Source organism: Cyanistes caeruleus, chromosome 1 (genome assembly GCF_971803275.1).
Source record: "Cyanistes caeruleus chromosome 1, bCyaCae1.hap1.1, whole genome shotgun sequence".
In the NCBI taxonomy this organism is placed as follows: Eukaryota; Metazoa; Chordata; class Aves; order Passeriformes; family Paridae; genus Cyanistes; species Cyanistes caeruleus.
In genome coordinates this window covers 139,840,811-139,859,538 of record NC_141701.1, presented here as the reverse complement: position 1 = coordinate 139,859,538, position 18,728 = coordinate 139,840,811, and the positions used below count along the sequence as shown (strand labels likewise).

The window sequence follows — 18,728 nt, the reverse complement described above, 5'->3', positions numbered from 1 at the left end:
TTCACAGAATACCTTTAGATCCTGATTCAGAAACTTGTGCTTGATTGCTTTCTTGAATAGAAGTGGATCATAAGCATGTAGGGTGGTAAGGACTATTTAAGTGCATGCCAAAGTCCTATTGATTTCAGTGAGATTTTATAAGATACTTAAAGTGAGCATGTGCATAAATGTTTTCCTGAACAAGAGTGCTTTTCTGAATTAGGGCTTAACCCATGAATTTACACAGTGCTTTCAAACATAATTCCTTCTGGGAAAATAGTATAGACAAGAATAATTTTTTTAATTGTATATTTCTGCACATCTTAAAATAAGTTAATGGAAAATTATTCTGGATAGAATTTTCTGTAAGGTCCAAAAGCCAACAGTGAACAATCTGTGGAAGCTGAAAGTATATAATGTGCATACAGTAACTTTTATAGACTGACTATTGGTTTCATCTCAACTAAATTGTGGAAGGTTTTGAATATAAGGAGTTTTATAGCTAATTTCAGTCTCTTGGAAGGAAAGTGATAAGTTGTTTTACATTAAATTATATTATATTCAGTCTTTGAGAAAAGAGCATTTCTTTTAAAAAACACCTGCCATTTTTTGTTTTCAGTCAGTGGTCACTAACATTGGGAAGAACAAACTTTTTATGTACTGTCTCCTAAAATAAAATGTGTCTACTGCTAAATGTCTTGTCTTTTGAAGTAATGGCTGAAGTGGCAGGTTCTGATGCAACCGTGTTTGCCTGATACTAAGAGATCATCTGTCTCTGTCAACATTGGACAATCTTTTTGTTTCTACAGAAGCATTGCTCCAGCCATGTATTTATATTTCCTACCATATTCCTCTGGAAATACAGCACTTCCTTTATGCACATCTCTCAACTAAGTCTTTAGCAACAACACACATAAGAATTCCAAGAGCTCAGTGTATGACCATGTGGCCATATTGACTGTACTTGTGAAAGTCAGATTTTAGTGTCAATTTTTTATTTTTTATTTTTTTTTCATTTTAGAAGATTTTGGAGTGTTGTGGTGATGGCTTGCAAGACGTCTTTTTGAAATCTATGAATGGTATGACCAGTGTGATTTTTGACTTTTGTTCTCTCTTTCTAAATAATTCTACTGTGAAAATGTTTGGCATCATGTGCTATTCCAGGTCAGCAGCAATACTATTCTCCTGACTGCTCTTTCTGTGTCTCTTTTGTTGAATAAAAACCAGGATCACATTTGTTGAAAGGTAATATCCTCTATAGCAGTACTTCTCTAGCTGATATCATTGCTTAAATATTTCTCAACATTTTCATACCTTTTTTTTTCCTTCCTCTTCCCTCCACCCCTTTCCCTCCAAGTGTCATGTTTAGGTGAAGGCTGAGGATCAGCTCTAGACTAGGACGTAAATACAGGTAGGTATCTCAGTACAGGGGTTTTTTAAGGTAAGTCATTGTATGAACTCTTATTGTAGTCAACAGAATGTTAGAAATGTAGTCAGTAGGTCGTGGAAGCAGAATCTGGGCTCTAAGTAACTTGTGGGCCTCACTTCAGTTGCTCAGACATGGGCTCCAGGTGATCCTGGAGATTCCTGACCAGTCTCTACCTGCCTCTCCAAATGAGCATGGCTCTCCTGTAATTCTCTGTCATGTCTGAAAGACACAGGTGAATATCGCAGCTACCCTGTGGCAACTCTAATAACATGGGATACTTTGAGGGCAATTTGTTGCAGCCCAGCTCTGGATTTAACCAGATCTCCTCAAAGAGTAGGGGGACTATGGACACTGACATCAAAGCTGTGTGACAAAGTATAGGTGTCTTAACCTTGAGCTGAACCGTCCCAAGAGAGGCTGGTGATTATTTTTATCATCTCTGTTACAAGATTTCAGTATTTTCTTGCTGATGAGTTCTTTAATTGCTGTTTCCTCAAAACTTACATTTTTTGCTGGGCTCTCTCATGTCTTTTTACAAGCTGGCACAATGTATAGTCTTGATTTTCTGTAGAGAGATTTCTTAGCCACTGCTCTGACCTCTTTGACCCCTTAAAACCACTCTCCACATTATCTGCTAAGGATCTGGAGTGGGGAGTGTTATTCTTGATAAGGCCTTTGATTGGTATAGTAATAATTTATTCAGTATAATCTTAATTTATTGAAAAGGTGTTATTTTAGTATCACCTCTTTTGGCAGTCCCTTCACATGCTTTCTTCTATCGCTTTGTGGTATATTAACTTGTCTGTTCTTTACTTTAAGTTTTATTTTTCTGTTGCCTCATTTCCTGATAAAATTTTAGAAAGTATATTGCTTCCTTTGGTTTACCTCCTATTTGAAGTTTTCTTCATTTATCCAAATTTTAGAACCACTTAAAGTACATAAACATATATCCTTAAATCATGCAAGTTCTACCAGCTCCTCTAGAGAGCAGCAAATATGTTCAAATAAAATAGTAGCATGCTTCAATCTAATGTTTCCTGAAACAAAATCTTTGGTAACTCAGCTTGCTAAGTACAGCTGAAGAGCAAAAAACTATGAGGAATGAAGGTCTTAAACCTGAACCTGGCATTTTCAGACATTGTCTGAGAACTGTCTTAGCCCTGGTATTTAGTATGGAAGCCTCCTACCCTCTCCAAAAGCCCAACACCAGCTCACCAATATCTTATGGCAGAGAGGAGAGGGAAGGCAGCAGGGGTTCAGCCTGGGCCAGGGACCGGACTTGGATGCCCACCAGATCCGTGGGCTGTAAAGCTTCCATCTTTACACAGCACTGGCAGCCAGGAGGAAGCGCTCACTCTCAGGAAAACACCCACAAGTTCTCCGTGCTCGTGTCCATCAGTGGGTGTTTGACAGATGGGACTCTGGCTCCTGGTGTGCACTAACTAGGGCTTAAGGGAACTTGGCACCTGACAGTGAGCTACAATTCTTCTATTTCTTATGAAAAATAGCCAAGATAATGTAAAGTCTTCCTAGATACAGACCTCTTCAGACTAATGTCACCATGTGTTTGGGCCTAAATGCTACATAAATCTTCAAGAGAAGGACAAAAGTCCCTCTGTTCTTTGAGACCAGTCTCCAAGCACAACTGACAGCTGCCTGCCTGAGAGCTCACACAGCTGGCACACTCCTAACAAGGCAGACTCATTCTGATGGGAAAACCCATAAAACAGAGCTTCCAGAAACGTGCTCATGTTTGCAGACTTGTCTCTGGTAAGGTTTTCTGCCAATAAAACTTCTTGGTCTGTATTGACAGTCTAAAGTAGCTTTTGCAAAGGTTTTCCTCTCAGTTAAAAGCCTGGTCGATTAAGTCAATCCCAGAGCTGCAAGAGGCACATGGCTGCACGGAGAGCAGCTTTTCCTCAGCTTCCTGTGACATACATTACATGTCATCACCACTAACACCTGTGCTGGTGACGTTCCCTTCAAATTGCCAGGCACTGAGGTACAAATGGGAATCATCTTCCCCAGAGTCACTGCCTGACCTCTGTTAGACATAAAGAACACTGGGAGACAATTCTAGATGGACAGAAAATATCACCAGTGTAAGAGTGACTGCCAAGGCCATGACAAAGCAAGGGAATCCTTTCTGGAAAATGGACTTACCATGAGTTGGCATCTTCCATTGCCTCAAGGCTGCTCACCTCATCCCAGCATAACATGGAGGAGGAGATGGATCAAGTCAGGCAAAGAGGGAAAAAAAGCAAGGAATGATTTGTATGCAGCTGAAGATGATGTTTATCACAATTTCCCCTTCCCTATGTCACCCTTCATACCAGGATCCTGCCTCTTCAGTAGCTGCATGGCTTCTGCTGGTGGGCTGGATCAGTCAAATACAGCAAAACAGATAATCTGCTAACCAAGTTCCACCTCATTTTTTGGAAACACAGTGGAAAAGATCCTGGAAACCGTGGAAGTGGTTCTCCTGGATGGATAGTGGAGGCTGTCCCTCACTGCTTTTTGAGGTGCGTACAGGCAGCTGGGACAGCCTCACACAGGGTGCACAGGAAAAGCACAGCCTTCTGCACCATGAGAGCCCACCTGGCATTGAGACAGAGAGAATATAAAGGCACTGACAAAATGGGAAGTAGCTGGCACTTACCAGCACTTCCTCTTTACAAACTAAATCCTGCAAACACTAACATGGGCACTAACGTGGAAATTCCCAGGAACACTCCAACAGAGCTCAGTGCTCACTGAGATGGTGGGTGAGCTCTTGTCAGGTGCTGACTGAGGCACCCATAACCTCATGATATGCTTTGCATAGCCCATTTTTTTGGAAGATCCTGATGGTTCTCCAGTCCAAATAAATTTATCTATGGTTAACTTTGCAGCCACAGACTTGTGCTCACAATTGTATTAAACAGTTGCCCTGTCTGGCCTTACCTTTGCAACAGTTTCTCGATGTAACCCTATAGCGTGGGATTAGTTTTAAGACATCCACTAAATTCTCATTTATCAGCAGAAGTCCTTGGTGTTGGAGGTGTTCAGTCTGTATTGGCAGGGCCTGCAGGCTGCCTGAGGGATGCAGAGGGCAGCTCTGTAGGAACTAGAGAGACATGAAAATTGTATTTTGGTGCCCCAGATGAACTACTCTTAGATACTCCAAAATTAGGGCAGAATTTGTATAGAAATTGGTGTCAGAAGCAATGTGGGACTGTATTTCAGCTGTCTTGGTGCCCAGGCTCTAGACTGGGCTGAATCACAGGTTCTACAAAACAAAAATATTACTGATGGATACCAATGAGCATGTCAACTAAAATAAAAAGCCTAAATGTTTTGCTTAAGCCTTTGTTTTTAATTTGTAGCAAAAACTTCTCAAAAGATAAAGTATGCTGAGCCAAGTTGTTTCTGGAAATGAGCCTTGTAGAAATATTTCAGGAACCTCATGTACAAATAAAGCAACTGTTTGGATTTTTTAATCAACTCCTGACTTTTTTTCCTTTTTTTTCCCCCTATACTACTTTAAGGATTTTTGCTGAAGTACAGAGGGCTAAGTAAATAGGGAGCATAAAACTGCTGTTCTAAGGGGTTGTCAATATTTCTATCTAAAAGTCACGGAATATATTTCTCAGATATTGTTAATTTGAAGAAAATATTTCCCATTTATCTGCACAATTCAAAGTCTATTGCTATAAGCTCTGAAAATTATGACTGATTGATTGATTCTAAATTGAAGTAGCTCTGTGTTCCAAGTAACTCCAGGCTGTGAGGTGGATTGTTACCACATCTGTCTGTCTGTCTATATTACAAAAAATTTCTGTGGACCATTCCTTAATATTAGCTCACCTTGTGAACTTCATAAAGGTTGGTAGCCCATGGGATCAGTTCTGAGTCACTGATGGGAGGCTGAAGTGGGGCTGCAATGCAAATCCTGTGGTGGTGAGGTCCCATCAAGTCATCAGGTTGGACATGAAAGTCTCTGGTGAACCTGCACAAACAGGTGTCTGTCAATGCATCACAACTGTAAACTGTGTTACAGATAGTTCTTATCTATGTTTCAGAGAAATGCTTTAGAAAGAGGATTGCTGAAGGAGAAAAAACTGGGATTTGTTAGCCAATGTGTACAAGTTGTTCATCTGCCTACCTCTGAACATCTCCACTAGACCTCCAAAGATAGCACAGAGCTTTAAAGTTTGTGCCAGAAAGAAGGAGCTCGTTGCACTGTATATTGTCTGTCAGAAGTAAGAATCACTCACACTGACTCATAGAGAAATGAGTAGAAGGAGTGGGTGTCTATGTGGGTGTTTAATTTGTCAGGACAAGTGGGGCTCTGAAAGCATCATGGTTTCTCTTAAAAAAAATTGCCTATCTTCAATGCAAGGAAAAGGCAAGGCATCACAGGGGAAAATGCAAAATTTTATTCTGCTAGGTCAAAATCTCCTGTTTATTTCCATTACTGTTCTTTCTTCGCTAAAAGTAACATTTTCAGTGTCAGAAAATGCTGTGGTGCCTAAAGTCTCACTGGCAAAATAGATGATACTCATATGGGAAATCCAGAAATGAAGGAAATTACTTCTGATTGTTAAGCCCAAATCCCCCATCGTTCTTGAGAGCAGCATATATAGACCTCAGTTTCTAACAACAAGCTCAAAATCTGCCATCATTCTCACTCAGTAAATTGTTTGTCAGTGAAAGCTTTTCAAAGCTAATCCAGTACTCAAAGTGTTACCTGCAGACACTGAATTAGAGACAGCTCTCTACCTCCTGGCATTTCCACGGTGTGAACAGCACAAGATTATAAAACTGTTCTCAGACTGAGCACTGTGTGTGCCCTCCCATGAATAAATTACACTTGTGGAGATGACCTGGGACCTCCTGCCAGTCAAGCCAAATGGAAGGAAACAGACAGTAAAGTGGGAGAAATCAGAAGTCAGTGAAACAAATTGTGATTGTAATCTGTCTACATGGATGCTGGATAATTTTAATGTAGAGATGCAGTTGATACATTCTGATCAGATTTCTGCCTTAGTGAACTCGTTTTTCAGAGCTGGCATTGCTGGGTATCACAGGCCAAGAGTTCATGCTATGAGTGAGCAGAGACCATCTAATCTGCAGAACATTTTATCAACTCAATTACAATGTAAGCCATTACGCTGTAAAATTACATCTCTGTCAGTTGAGAACTTCGGGCTATTAAAAGTAGATCAAAAGACAGAAGTTAAAGAACAGACTTTTGAACTACTCTACTGTCCTATATTTTGAGATGTATTTCTTTATTGTCCTAAAATACTACAAGCAGTAACAGTTTATCTGTTCTCCATTGTAACCATGAAATTACAATAATATAATGTCCAATTAATATGCTCTTTAAGGATTTCTATTAGAAAGCTAATAATTGAAATAATGATGTATCGTGTAAGGGCAGATAATAACTTGAAAGAGTACATTGCTAACTTCAGATTTAATACTTATTCTGGGCTGAACTGAGATATTCATGGAGAACAACTGCTGCTGACAGGAAATTATGCATTCCCTAGACACCTGTCTACAGTGTCTTTCACAAGAGAAGAGAGAGAGTCACAGCTTTCTGTTATGTTGCTGAGAGGAAATCAGTGACCCAACCTAAAAAGTGCAACAAGAGAATAAAGTGATTATAACAGACTGAAACTTGGCTTCTAAACTAGTTTGGCTTTTATTTTGGTATTTAAAAATATATTACAAAACAAACAAAAAAAAATACATTCAAAATTTGTTTAGAGAAAAATTTTAATCTATTTTAGTTAGAGGTAACAAAATTGTTTTTTTTCTTTTAATCATGTTCATGCTGCAGAAACTTCCAGTGATGCTTGATTTTGCTGCATAGAAAACATGAAAATTCTGTGTCTCCAACAGCCTACTAGATACTTATTTAGCAAGAGAAGTGCTGTAGAAGTGCAATTCAAAACAACATTTTTATGACATTTTATAATTTTCCAATTATTTTTTTTTTCTTACATGTAAACTATTTTATCATAGATTTTTCTGATCAGTTCCAACTCTTATTTCCAGGGAGCTCAATTCCTTCCTGTATAGTCTCAGTACCACATGAGACTGGATGAGAAATATATATATATATATACATATATATATATATATATATACACACACACATATATCTTTTGTATTGTTCCATAAAGCCACCTCAGGGTGCAAGTGACACCCACACTTTGAGCACAAGATGAAGCTCCCTGAGGGCAGTTTTAGGAGTACTGTGCTTTCAACCCATCTTTGAAATGCTTTTCTGAAGCAGATGGGTTAAGAAATTATTTAAAGAGGCATAGATAAACATAATAAGAACCTTTGGAACATTTTTCTGGGTATGTAATAATTTCTGGAAGGACTTACAAAACCAATACATGAGTTTAAAAGGCTAAATTTTTGTTTTAACAGCAGAAAGACTTGCTGCTTCTTTGCTTCACATCTATCAGCTCCTTTCTCACTCCGAGACATCTGGACAAGTCTAGAGCATCTCCACATGCAGTGATATTGAATACAAGGAGAAATCAGAGGTGATCCTCTTTGTTTTTTTCAAGCAGATCTTTCTTTTGTTATTTCCTCCTCCCCACTGTGGATGTCCCTCCCAACCATCACTTTTAATTTCTTTGAGCTCTGGAAGTTCACAATAGTTCAAAGTCTCTGCAGACTAAGGAAGACATCCACTAATTTCACTTTCCATTTCAAACACAAACAGGATCTTTCCAACTTGAAATGAGATTCTTCAGTCACTAAAAGATGTCTAACCAGAGACAAAAAAACCCAAACTGTGTCCAGCCAAAATGCATTTATTATTTTTCCTACCCTATTTTTATCTCATGCTGTGGGATGTATGCAATCGACTGAATCCACATTTGTGCCTTGCATTCCTTCTCACATCTGAGAAGATGCAATGAATCATAAAAGGTTTCATTGTTGCAATGTTTTGTCATGGCATGTGTAATCAGCACAGACCCCATTAAAGAGGTTTTGGAGGATGAGAAGTTTAAATATTTAATGCTTTTCTGCCTATGATAAGTTTAATAATTAATGCTGCTTCTACCCTGGAAATGACAAATCACACAACAAGCATGCACAATAAAAGAAACAAACAGGGGTAACAGAGAGAGGAAAACCTTGCTTAGAAGGGAGTAATTAAAAATGCTTGTAGCCTACCTCAGGATCCCAAAGTACTTTGCTCCTGACCTCAAGAGCAATTCTGTCTCTCTATTAAACCACCTAATTTTGGGGGAATGCAGAAGAGAAGGGATAATTGCTAGCCTTTACCTTACACATGTGAGAAATAATACACAGGAGTGATGAGCCTAACAGTCTTGAAGACTTCTTCACCCACAGGAGAGAAAAGGAAGAATGTGAAATCTGTTGTCCCTTCATGTCCTGCACATATCCTGCACATTACAGAAACTTGTTACATGGCAGCCCAGGAGCAAGATCTGTGTCTGGTCTAAAAAGCATCGTAGCTGCTCTAGCACCAAGCCGTATCTGCAAATACCAGTTCTTGACACCCTCTGAATAATTTGTTTTATAAGACACTACCACCAGCACATTTCTCTGGGTACATGCTCCTCCACATCCACTCCCACTGATGATCTGCAGGTATGTGTAACCTTCAACCCCCACTGACTTGCAGCTAAAAGATAATTTATCTCACGCACTGCCGTGCTGTAGCGCTGGACCACGCTTATGCAAATGCAACAGAATTAACACTGAAGGAAAGCACAAAGTATAACTGTAATAAAATCTTCTGTGATTCACTCAATCTAGACATGTTTTCAAATTAGTAGCGTTATAAGTCTGTCAGACAAAGACACTTTGATATAGACATTGCCACTATATCCTTCTTTCAGGGTGGAATCCATTTTCCCTAAACCCAGGTCTGAGATAATCATATTGTGGGAGAAATAGGTATATCTAGAAAGTGACTCATCTTACCTTTAGAGACCCCTAAAACAGGTCAGGTGACTCATTCCCACCTCCTGAAATTGAGAGCCCAGTGTGACTATTTAAGGCTGAGAAGTAACACCCTGTAGATGTGTCAGTGCAGCCAGAGCATGGGCATTGCTGCTCAGTCCCTGTCAAGCTGCTGGAGCACTCCCTGACACCCTTCTGGCTCACACCTCCTTGTCTCCTGAGAAATTCTCAAACAGAGGATCATGCCCAACAGCTAATGTGGATGCAGCCACTCTGTTTTGGAGGTTATTGTAGTTCATAGAATGGTTTAGGCTGGAAGGAACATTAAAGATCATTTAGTTCCAAAGCCCCTGCCATAGGCAGAGGCACTTTCCATGAAACCAGATTGCTCAAATCTCCATCCAACCTGACCTTGAACACCCAGGGAAGGGACATTCAGGCCATCCACAACTCTTCTGGGCAAACGCTTCCACTGCCTCACCACCATCAAGCAAAAAAAATTTTCCTTGCGTCTAATCTAAACCTACCCTACTTCAGTCTGAAGAAATTCCTCCTTGTCCTATCACTACATGCCCTTGTAAGAAGTCCCTCTCTGGCTTTCCTTTAGGCCCCTCTAGGTACTGGAAGTTGTTATAGTTGAATATATTGAGTGTGGTCAGACTGCACCTGGCATCAGTGTCAGAGAAAGTGCCCTGGCACTGCTAGCTGGGAGAGGTATTGCCTTCAAGTAATAAGATCCAGGGGTTTTAACATATTAGCACTTTGCCACAAAACAAGTTTTTTTATTCTATTCACTGTCTAGTGTTCTTGAATATCCTGTCATAGAGTGGGCTTTGAGAATTTATTATGAAGAGACAAATGAGGCTTCTGACAGTAGACAACAAATCTTTGCTAAACTCTATCTTTTGCAATAAAACTAGGTTAGAGTAAAGAAGTGTTCACACATACTCCTGGAAAACCAGGTCAGTCACATCAGTGACAGTCCACAGCCTTTTAAAACCATCTACATGCAGAAAAACATAAAGATGTCACATCTTCTAAAGAACATGTCACTTAATGTAATACCCTTCACCCTCTTATCCAAAGATTTTCTTCTATTCTAATGGAGGTGCACAGCACAGTAGAGTGTCTCTGCAGCACAGCCACAGCCAAGGGATGCAGCTGGAACTCCCTGAAGCCTCTTCAGTGATGCAATGATTTTCCCTGTCAAGGTCACAGTGTAGTGCTCACTCTGGCTTCTATACCCATTCTGACTTTTTTGACCTCAGGCAGCTAGTGCTGCTATAATTTGATTGTGCATCAGGGCTTTTTAGCTCAGCTGAAGGGTGGAATCCTAAAAGCTTGCTCTGAACAGCAAAGGAAGAAACTCCAAGGGGAGACTGGATCTGAGGTCTCAAAGCCAGGGCAGTATCTGTAATGAAGTCTTGCTGAGCTCTGGGTCTCACTTGGCTGCAGGGAGTTCCTTGGTGGTCACTGGCACACAAGAGTTCTTCAGTGCTCTGTTGCTTAACAGCAAGGTCCCCTGATACACAGCCCTTACTGCTGCTGAGGTTAGTGCTGGCACTTTGCTGAGGGACACCTTCAGGACGAAGAACAGCCTCTTCTTCCTCTTCAGAGAGAAGCGAGCAGGAGCCATCACTGGTCCGACCGCTATTTGCTACTGGACCATCCCCATTTTGAGGTGGAGAAGAGCTGCTGTGCTGGACTGGGGGAGGATGTAGCATGCACTCCTTCTCTGTGCAGAGCTTTGCCAGCAGCTTGTTCTTTTGGTTTCTTGCTGTCATTCTCCGGAGAGCACAGATGAGATCTGCAAGGCTGAGCAGGAAGGACAGACTGCTGACCCCCCAGATGAAAATCATCATGATGGACTTCTCAGTGGGCCGGGAGATATAACAATCAACAGTGCTTGTGCAAGGTGAGTGGTAGCATGAAAAGCGGTCAGGAACAAAAAATCCAAAAAGAAAGTATTGCACAGCTGCAAAGGCAACCTCAAGTAGGGTCCTAATAAAAAGATGAATGGTATATGCCCCTGAAAAATTAAGGACACTTAGGTTGTCTGCACCACAATCTACTCTACTGACGACTGCACTTCTACAGATCTCCTTCACGTCTTTGGGGCTTGATAAACCCTTGCTCCCCTCGCACTCATTCACCAGACAGTGCATTCTTACCATGTACATAGCTACCTTGTGCAAAACATAAATGCTGAATGCAGCATAAGGCAGCAGGATAGACACAGTCTGAATGAGCCAGAACCTAAAGTGAGATACGGGGGAGAACAAGTCATAGCAAACGTTGGAGCATCCTGGTTGCAGGGTGTTGCAGACAAAGCGCTCCTGCTCATCTTGGTAGAGGGGGTAGCCTGCCAACACCACCACTGCCATTCGCAGCAGAATTATCAACATCAGCCAGATCTTCCCTACAAGAGAAGGAAAGGTAAGAAAAAAGAGTCAGAGCCTGAGAAGGAAGGTAGGTCAAGCAGTGATTCTATACATGAGGCATTTGATGAAATAGTCTCCCTTCTTATTAGCTCCATTTGTTGGGGTTTTTTTTTGGAACTGGGACTGAAAATTCAGTGAAAATGTGTAGTTTACATATTCCATAATCTTCATCTAAACTCGACAATGTAGGAGTTAAACACACAATAAGCCATGCCAGCTGAAACATAATAAAAACACTCTGATAAAAAGAGAACAAAAATGACTAAAGAATCCCGTTTCACTTACATTTTTTCCTTGTTATTGGAATTCCTACACCTGAATTTTGTCCTATTTCAATAATACAGATCAGGTAACACAGTATGAGACTCATCTAGACAGAAAAGATTGCTCCATGACATAGTATTTGTTCTTGGTCTTTGCCGTGACACTGTATGAAAAGTTTACTTTGGCCAACTAAATCTCTTCAGGTGTGTCTAGAATGCTATTTACTAGCAAGCTATTAATTAGTTATTATTTTTATTGTTAGAAAACTTATTCCAAGTATTCTACAAATACACATTTGTGTGTGCAAATGTGCACCCCATTTCTCTCTGTTTCTTCTTTGGTTGCCCCATCTTGGCCATGATTTCCAACCTACATTCACCCCAGTGAGAAGCTTTTCTCCACTCAGACCTAAAGTTCCCTTCTATCAAACCATTCTATGATTCCATGAAAGTCTAAAATCTTTTTCTGGGCAGGATGGGAAGGCTCAAAGATACACCATTCTGTTGTCAAAAGTTAAGAATGCGTTCTGTACAAACACACATTCAGCATCTGAAGTTAAGTTTAACATTTGAATTTCTCATGTTTTTTTTTTTTGAATCCTGTCACTAATTCCCTATAAAGTTTTGAAAAAGTAATTTAATTTAATAATCCCTTACAAGAAAAGAGGAAAAAAACTGCTTAAAAACAAAAAGAGGGGGGAAAAAACAACATAAAATAATTAGAAGATTAATTCTGTTTTAAAGAATAGTTAAGACAGGAATTGTAAACACAGGCAGAGAAACAGCAAGACACAGTGACTAAAGAGAAGTGTATTATACAGAATTAATGGCTGAGAAATGTACTGAAAGCTCAAGCCATTAATAGTGAATGCACATCTCATGTGCACACAAGGTTTTGTGTGCAATCTGTGAAATAGCACCAATAAAGGCTTTTAAAAAATCCAGATTAAAAGCATTTTTCTATAAACTATACAATTATTTATGGGTGTCACCTTGGAGAACTTTCTTCTGCATTTCCCATAAAGCTGTTTCCCAGTAGTTGGTGTGAATTTAAAATATCCGAATATTTCCACAGCATCATGTGATACCTAATATTGTACTAAACATACAGTTCAAATGCCCTCTAAACATTTGTGGCCAGTAGACTGATTATGGGCTAGAACAGTAAAACTGCACTCTGTAGTGGAAAAACATGAAGAATATGTAAGGTTTATGAGAGATCATCAGAGAAACTGCTGCTCCTGGCAAAATAATATATTATCCAGCCATAAAAAATTGAGGCCTTTCATTTTATCTCTAATCACCTGAGCTGTAGTGGTGGTTTTGCTGTGTTTCCAGCTTCCTGTGTTTGCAGGCTTACTCATTTTTTGATAGTGTGGGTCAGTAGGAAACACCAGCTCTATAGAATCTATCATCTTTAGCAAACCATGTTTCATCCTTAGGCAGCAGTTTTTTCCCTGCAAGGACCTCAAAGTCTTTGACACTCATTAGTTAATTAGGTTCAAAATACTACATGCTATTTCACTATCAATTTTTAATTAGAACATGTACAATAGGGAGCACTGCTTAAGAAAAATCAATGGCTCCTTAGGAAGTAGTTTAATGTGACATACATTTGAGAGATAACCCCTGCATGCATCCCCATCCCTAAAGACCCAATCTTGATTAAACATACAAGAACAAGCCTCTCCAGCAACCCTGCTGGGGCTCAGCTGGATGCTCCCTGCAGTGCACAGAATAAACTACAGCAACTGCTGCAGGCAAAGAGTCTTTAAAGGGCCCTTGAAAGTTTTTCTCTGGCTCACACTTTGTTCAAAATAGCCCATGAAAGAGAAACAGAATCTTATTTAAATAATAGGGGGGAAAAAAAATAAACAGCAAACAGTTACCTAAGGAAAAGACATTGGCATTTTGCTTTGGTTTGTTTGGGTTTTTTGTTGGTATTTTTTTTAATGCAAGTGATGCATATTTGTTTACAAAAATAAGGAATGAAAAGCAATAATTAACCACAATGGTAGTAACCACGGGTTACAGAAGACAGCGGGTCTTCTGTCCTCTTCTTTAACTTTTTAATTTGTTACTAAAGCTATTGCATACATACTACCATTCACTTTATGTGGTATAAGTTCAGCATTACTTCTATGTGTTTTTACCATGATCCCTTCCTCCAGCTGGCAGGAAGCCCTGCGATCAAGAAAACCCAAATCTGAAAACCTTGCCAGAATATTTTACGCAATGTTCAGGAAAAACCTATCACAGAGAGAGAAGTAATCTGTTTAACAAGAAAAGAAATACATTAACCTCTTCTATCAGGGATCATGAAAACAACTTACTGTACAGATCACAGAGCCATAGCCTGAAATGAAAGTTGATTACCAGTAGGGCACTTGGGTGGCTTCAGAATATGAAGCAGCAAAAGAAAGAAGAGAGCTCTTTTAAAGTACTTACCTACAATAGTCACATTATAGTTGAGTGTGACTATCAAAAATCCCAGTGAGTCCCAGTGCTCCATGTTTGAACAGGCTCAAAACAGTTCCAGCTCCTGATGTCCTAACAGTTTTTTCATTTCCAAAGGAGATTAGACCTAGACAGGGAAAAAAGGGGGTAAAACAAGGGAAGAAAAAAAAAAGAGGAAGGAATTTTTGCTAACGTTCATGGACAGAAATCAGGAACTCAGCCAAAACAAAGTGTTGAAGGATTATTTTGATGATTTGAACAGGACTGTTAGTTTTGAATGTAGATCTTCTTCAGGCTTTAACACGTTGTCTTGCAGAAGCTCTAGCTTGTCAGATCCAATTGCTCCTACCTCAGTGTGGATCCTCTGTCCAGGCAACTGCAAGTGGACAAACAACAACAGGAGGGATCTCTGCCATTGTAGACTATTCTTACCCTCCTGGGCCATAGCAGCCTCCTGGCATTGCTGAGATACTTCAGTGGTGAAAGACAGCGAGAGGAGAAAAAATAGCTTAGACTGGGAAATAACAGAGACCTCTCTGTCTCCCCACAAGAATTGCAGATGAATAAGAGAAGGAAAGGGGATAGAAAAGGATGATCATCCCTGTGTTTGAAAGGCAATTTCAGTTCAGGTCACTGGAAGCTATCCCATTGAAATTTCCCAAAACCACTTGGTTTCTAAATCAAAATCTCCTTGACAGAACACCATGGCCCTGTCAATCACAGCCAGACCAAACTCTCCTCTGTGTGCTGAGCCAGCCAGCAGGCTGAGCCTCCCTGCAGGCAAGATGAAAAACAGGGAAGCTTTAAAAAATAAAAATCCTAAGGGTGGGGCTGGTTTTCAAGATGCCACAGGTCGCTTATTTTTAATTTATGTCAGTCCTCTCGGCTGAAACCACTTGGTACTTCACTCAAACTGCTTGGAGATGACTCAAAAGATCTTAAGGATGATTGACCAGCAATCTGACACCCAGCAGCCCCTCAGCAGTGGTGGAGGGAGCTCCCACTTGGAGCAGAATGCCTGTGGGGTCAGTGCTCCTTGTCCTGGACATCATGTTACTCTGCTGTACCACAGGAAAAAGCAGGGGTGAAAACAACACTCAGCTTTTCATTCCTTGCCTCATTTTTCACCCAGGTTACCTCAGGGAAAATAGTCTTCCAGCATCTTCCACCCACTATCCAGCCAGTTCTGGGATGCTGCTCTGTCCTTTTTAATCTGTTCTGTGGTGAGGACAAACATACTGTGAAAACTTAGTCAGAAAATAGTAACAATCACTAGAAAAGCAGGTGAAGGAGCCTGTGTGTGATACAGCAAGGGAGAAAAGTGATTTTCTGACACCTGTGGGGTGCCAACAGCCCAGGCACAAGCTGGGCACTGCAGCCCTGCTTGTGTGCTTCAATCCACGACTGCTCTGGGGGAGCAAGGGGAGCTCAGAAGGAGCTGCAGGGAGATACTCCATGAATTAGGGGCACTGCAGCTGGGCTGAGCTTTATGACTGATCACATCTGACCTGGGTAAAAGGTAAAACTAATAGTTTCACAAAGTAAAATATACCTGTACATAGACTTTCTCCCCAGCTCTCTGCTCACAGGCTTTGCAATGCCCTGGCAGAACACACTGAGAGTCCTCTCTGCAGTAAGCAACATCCTAAGGAAAGCATAAAAGTGGGCTTTGAAAGATGGCCCCTCAAAACCTGTTTAAAAAGATTTTTAATTGCAGTAGTAAATGTGGAAATGTTATTGGTTTCAGAACTGATTTATGTAAAATATTTGCCAAACTTTCATTTCTTCTGTTACCAAGTTCTATTTATGATTTGTCATGATGGTTTTAACTTCACTTATACACACACACACACACACATTTTCTTTTTCTTTTTTTTTGTTTCAACCACAGATATGTGTGTGTGTGAGAAGTAAGGGAAGGGAGGAAAGTTGGAGAAAGTCAATAGAAAAAAGATCCAAGTGACCAAGATATTAATTATGCTGAGATATGGAGATATTCCTGGTTAAACACCCTTTGTCAAAAATAAAGTCAGGAATGCCAAGATGGTAGCAGGACATGAATGCTCAGCAGCTGCATCCACACAATAGGCTATAAATTGTCTCTGTCAATATTGTCAGTTAAAATATCCTTGCTTGTTGTTGCTGTGAGACCTCTACCATTTGTGTAAGAGGGATAACAGCTAGGAATTTAAGCCCCCAGACTGTTGCCTGAGGAACTATACCAGGCAACAACATCTGATCCCACAGCATGGATACACTGAGATAGGATGGACCATTTTTTTTCTAAAAGAAAGCAGTCACCCCCGGAGTCATGGTGCAGCTTAGTTTGAATTATATTTTATCTTTTTCAGACAACTTTAGCTTTTTTTAATTTTAGCTTTTCTAGACAGCTCATATCTCACTTGAATCCAGATCTTCTCCTTTCTGTAGTGTGCCCTCTTCCCAAGCCTCTGTCTTCGATCCAGGTCAGGCTTCAGTCTGTGGTGGTTGTTATAAAGTGTTTGGTCTCCACAGAACCACTGGCTTTAGTTCCCTCACCCCTTGGCTCAGCACCATCTCTCAGACCACGGTTCCCATCTGAAGATTTTCCACATCATAGCTGAAGATATTCACCATACAATCCTCCTCGTTTATTATTTATCTTTAGCTGTTCCTTGCATTCCCTGTTGGCCTGTAAGGACAGTAGAGAAACAGGGAGAGCAGTATGGCAGGCATGGGTGTAGCAGCAGCAGGAGCCAGCTCTGCAGGGCCACCAGCTGGTTTGGCACCATTCCCCACACCAGAGGATGGGCACCACAGCCCCACCACTCCACACACGCTCCAGCTCTAGAATCCCACAAACAACTCTCCCCAACCTAAATCTGTGAACTTGCACTGCATTCTAGTGAAAAAGAGAGACAGGTAGAAAAACCTGGGTAAAGTTAAACTTTGAAACCCAGCAGTACCTCAGGACATCTGATTTTAGGAAGGGCCCTAAAAGACACTGGAAAGCTTTCAGAGATAAACAATGAAATATAAGAAGACACAATTAAATCTATTTTAAAATTCACAACTGCTGTCCACATTTATAACCCCTTACCATAGGTCTAGGGCTTGATCCTGTAAAAATTCACAGATGTGACTCCAGCACTGTGAGAGACACACTGAAACATTTTGAGCTAGTGGAACTGCATCTCACTGCAGTGTGAGCTGTGCCACGTCCTGAGGCTTAGAGCTGGGTTACTTCACACAGAGCAAAGACACTTCAGCTAGTCCTTGGCTCAGAATGACATCCAGAGGTAAGGCAGTGTTAGCTTGGAGCCACTTCAGGATCAAATCTGTCACCTGAATGGTGCCACAATCTACATCACACATCAAAAAAGCTCTCAGAAAATAAAGGTATTCCTCTGGTGTAGCAAATCCCAAACCCATCTGCCTTACCCAGCCAAGACCTACACTAATGACACCAAAGTGAAGTGAGAGATACTAAGGGAGACTGCACCCTACACAGTACCAGCCAATGAATCCTTCTACCAATTTAATTAAAGTTAAGGCAAAATAGGTCAGCAAAGTATTTTCCCTAATAGACAAAAGGATCTGTGATTTCAGACCGGGTCCTTTGACATATCATAATTTAAGAAAAAACACAGATGCATATCTAATATTTTAAAGTCTAATTTAAAAATCTATTTAGAATTTTTCTAGTTAGCAAAAGTTATGTATTAGTGACAAATCTTGCAGTAAATCTAGCTCTTCTGAAGGTGATTTGTAAATGGAGGGTCAGGAGAATCTATTTAGAAATGACAGTAAGCATTAAAAGGCAATTTATCTTGATGGCCTTATTTTAAAATTTGTAAAATACAGCAGAAGGGGGAGAGAAAGTAACAAGCTGGGCGTGAAGGGCGATAGCAAAGTAGTAGGAGAAGCTGTCCAGAACAAACGCTGTTTTTAAGACATATGTGCTATACACACACACACACATACACACATATGGGAATCTTCACAGCACACACACAGCCAAGGAGCCAGCACAGCATAGAAACCCTTTGCTTTACACAGGCACATGCAGCACTGCACACTTTGCATTCCCTGGGACCCCTGTCCAGCTGCCACTCAGGTGTTGCTGCAGGGAAATAGTTTGAAAGCAGCCTGTGCCCAGAACAGCCATCACAGCAATTCAGACAGGAGAGGGCAAGGCAATCACAGCTCCAGCTTTTGGGCTACAGAGCCTACACA

General features: G+C 40.6%; 1 protein-coding gene across 2 annotated transcripts; it reads right to left on the bottom strand.

The window, feature by feature from the left end:
* Window positions 1-5,255: 5,255 nt before the first annotated feature.
* GJD4 (gap junction protein delta 4) lies at window positions 5,256-15,294 on the bottom strand. Of its 2 annotated transcripts, XR_015279462.1 has the most exons (3): window positions 14,505-15,294; window positions 8,708-11,771; window positions 5,256-5,396 (listed from the first exon to the last, which is right to left on the bottom strand). XR_015279462.1 is itself a non-coding variant. In XM_023920601.2 (2 exons), the coding sequence occupies exons 1-2, from the start codon at window positions 14,566-14,568 to the stop codon at window positions 10,591-10,593; spliced, it is 1,245 nt and encodes a 414-aa protein (XP_023776369.2). In that variant the 5' UTR covers window positions 14,569-15,294; the 3' UTR covers window positions 7,126-10,590. The 2 variants fall into 2 exon arrangements, 1 of the variants encoding a protein (XP_023776369.2); XM_023920601.2 differs by lacking the exon at window positions 5,256-5,396 and having other exon boundaries at window positions 7,126-11,771.
* Window positions 15,295-18,728: the final 3,434 nt, after the last annotated feature.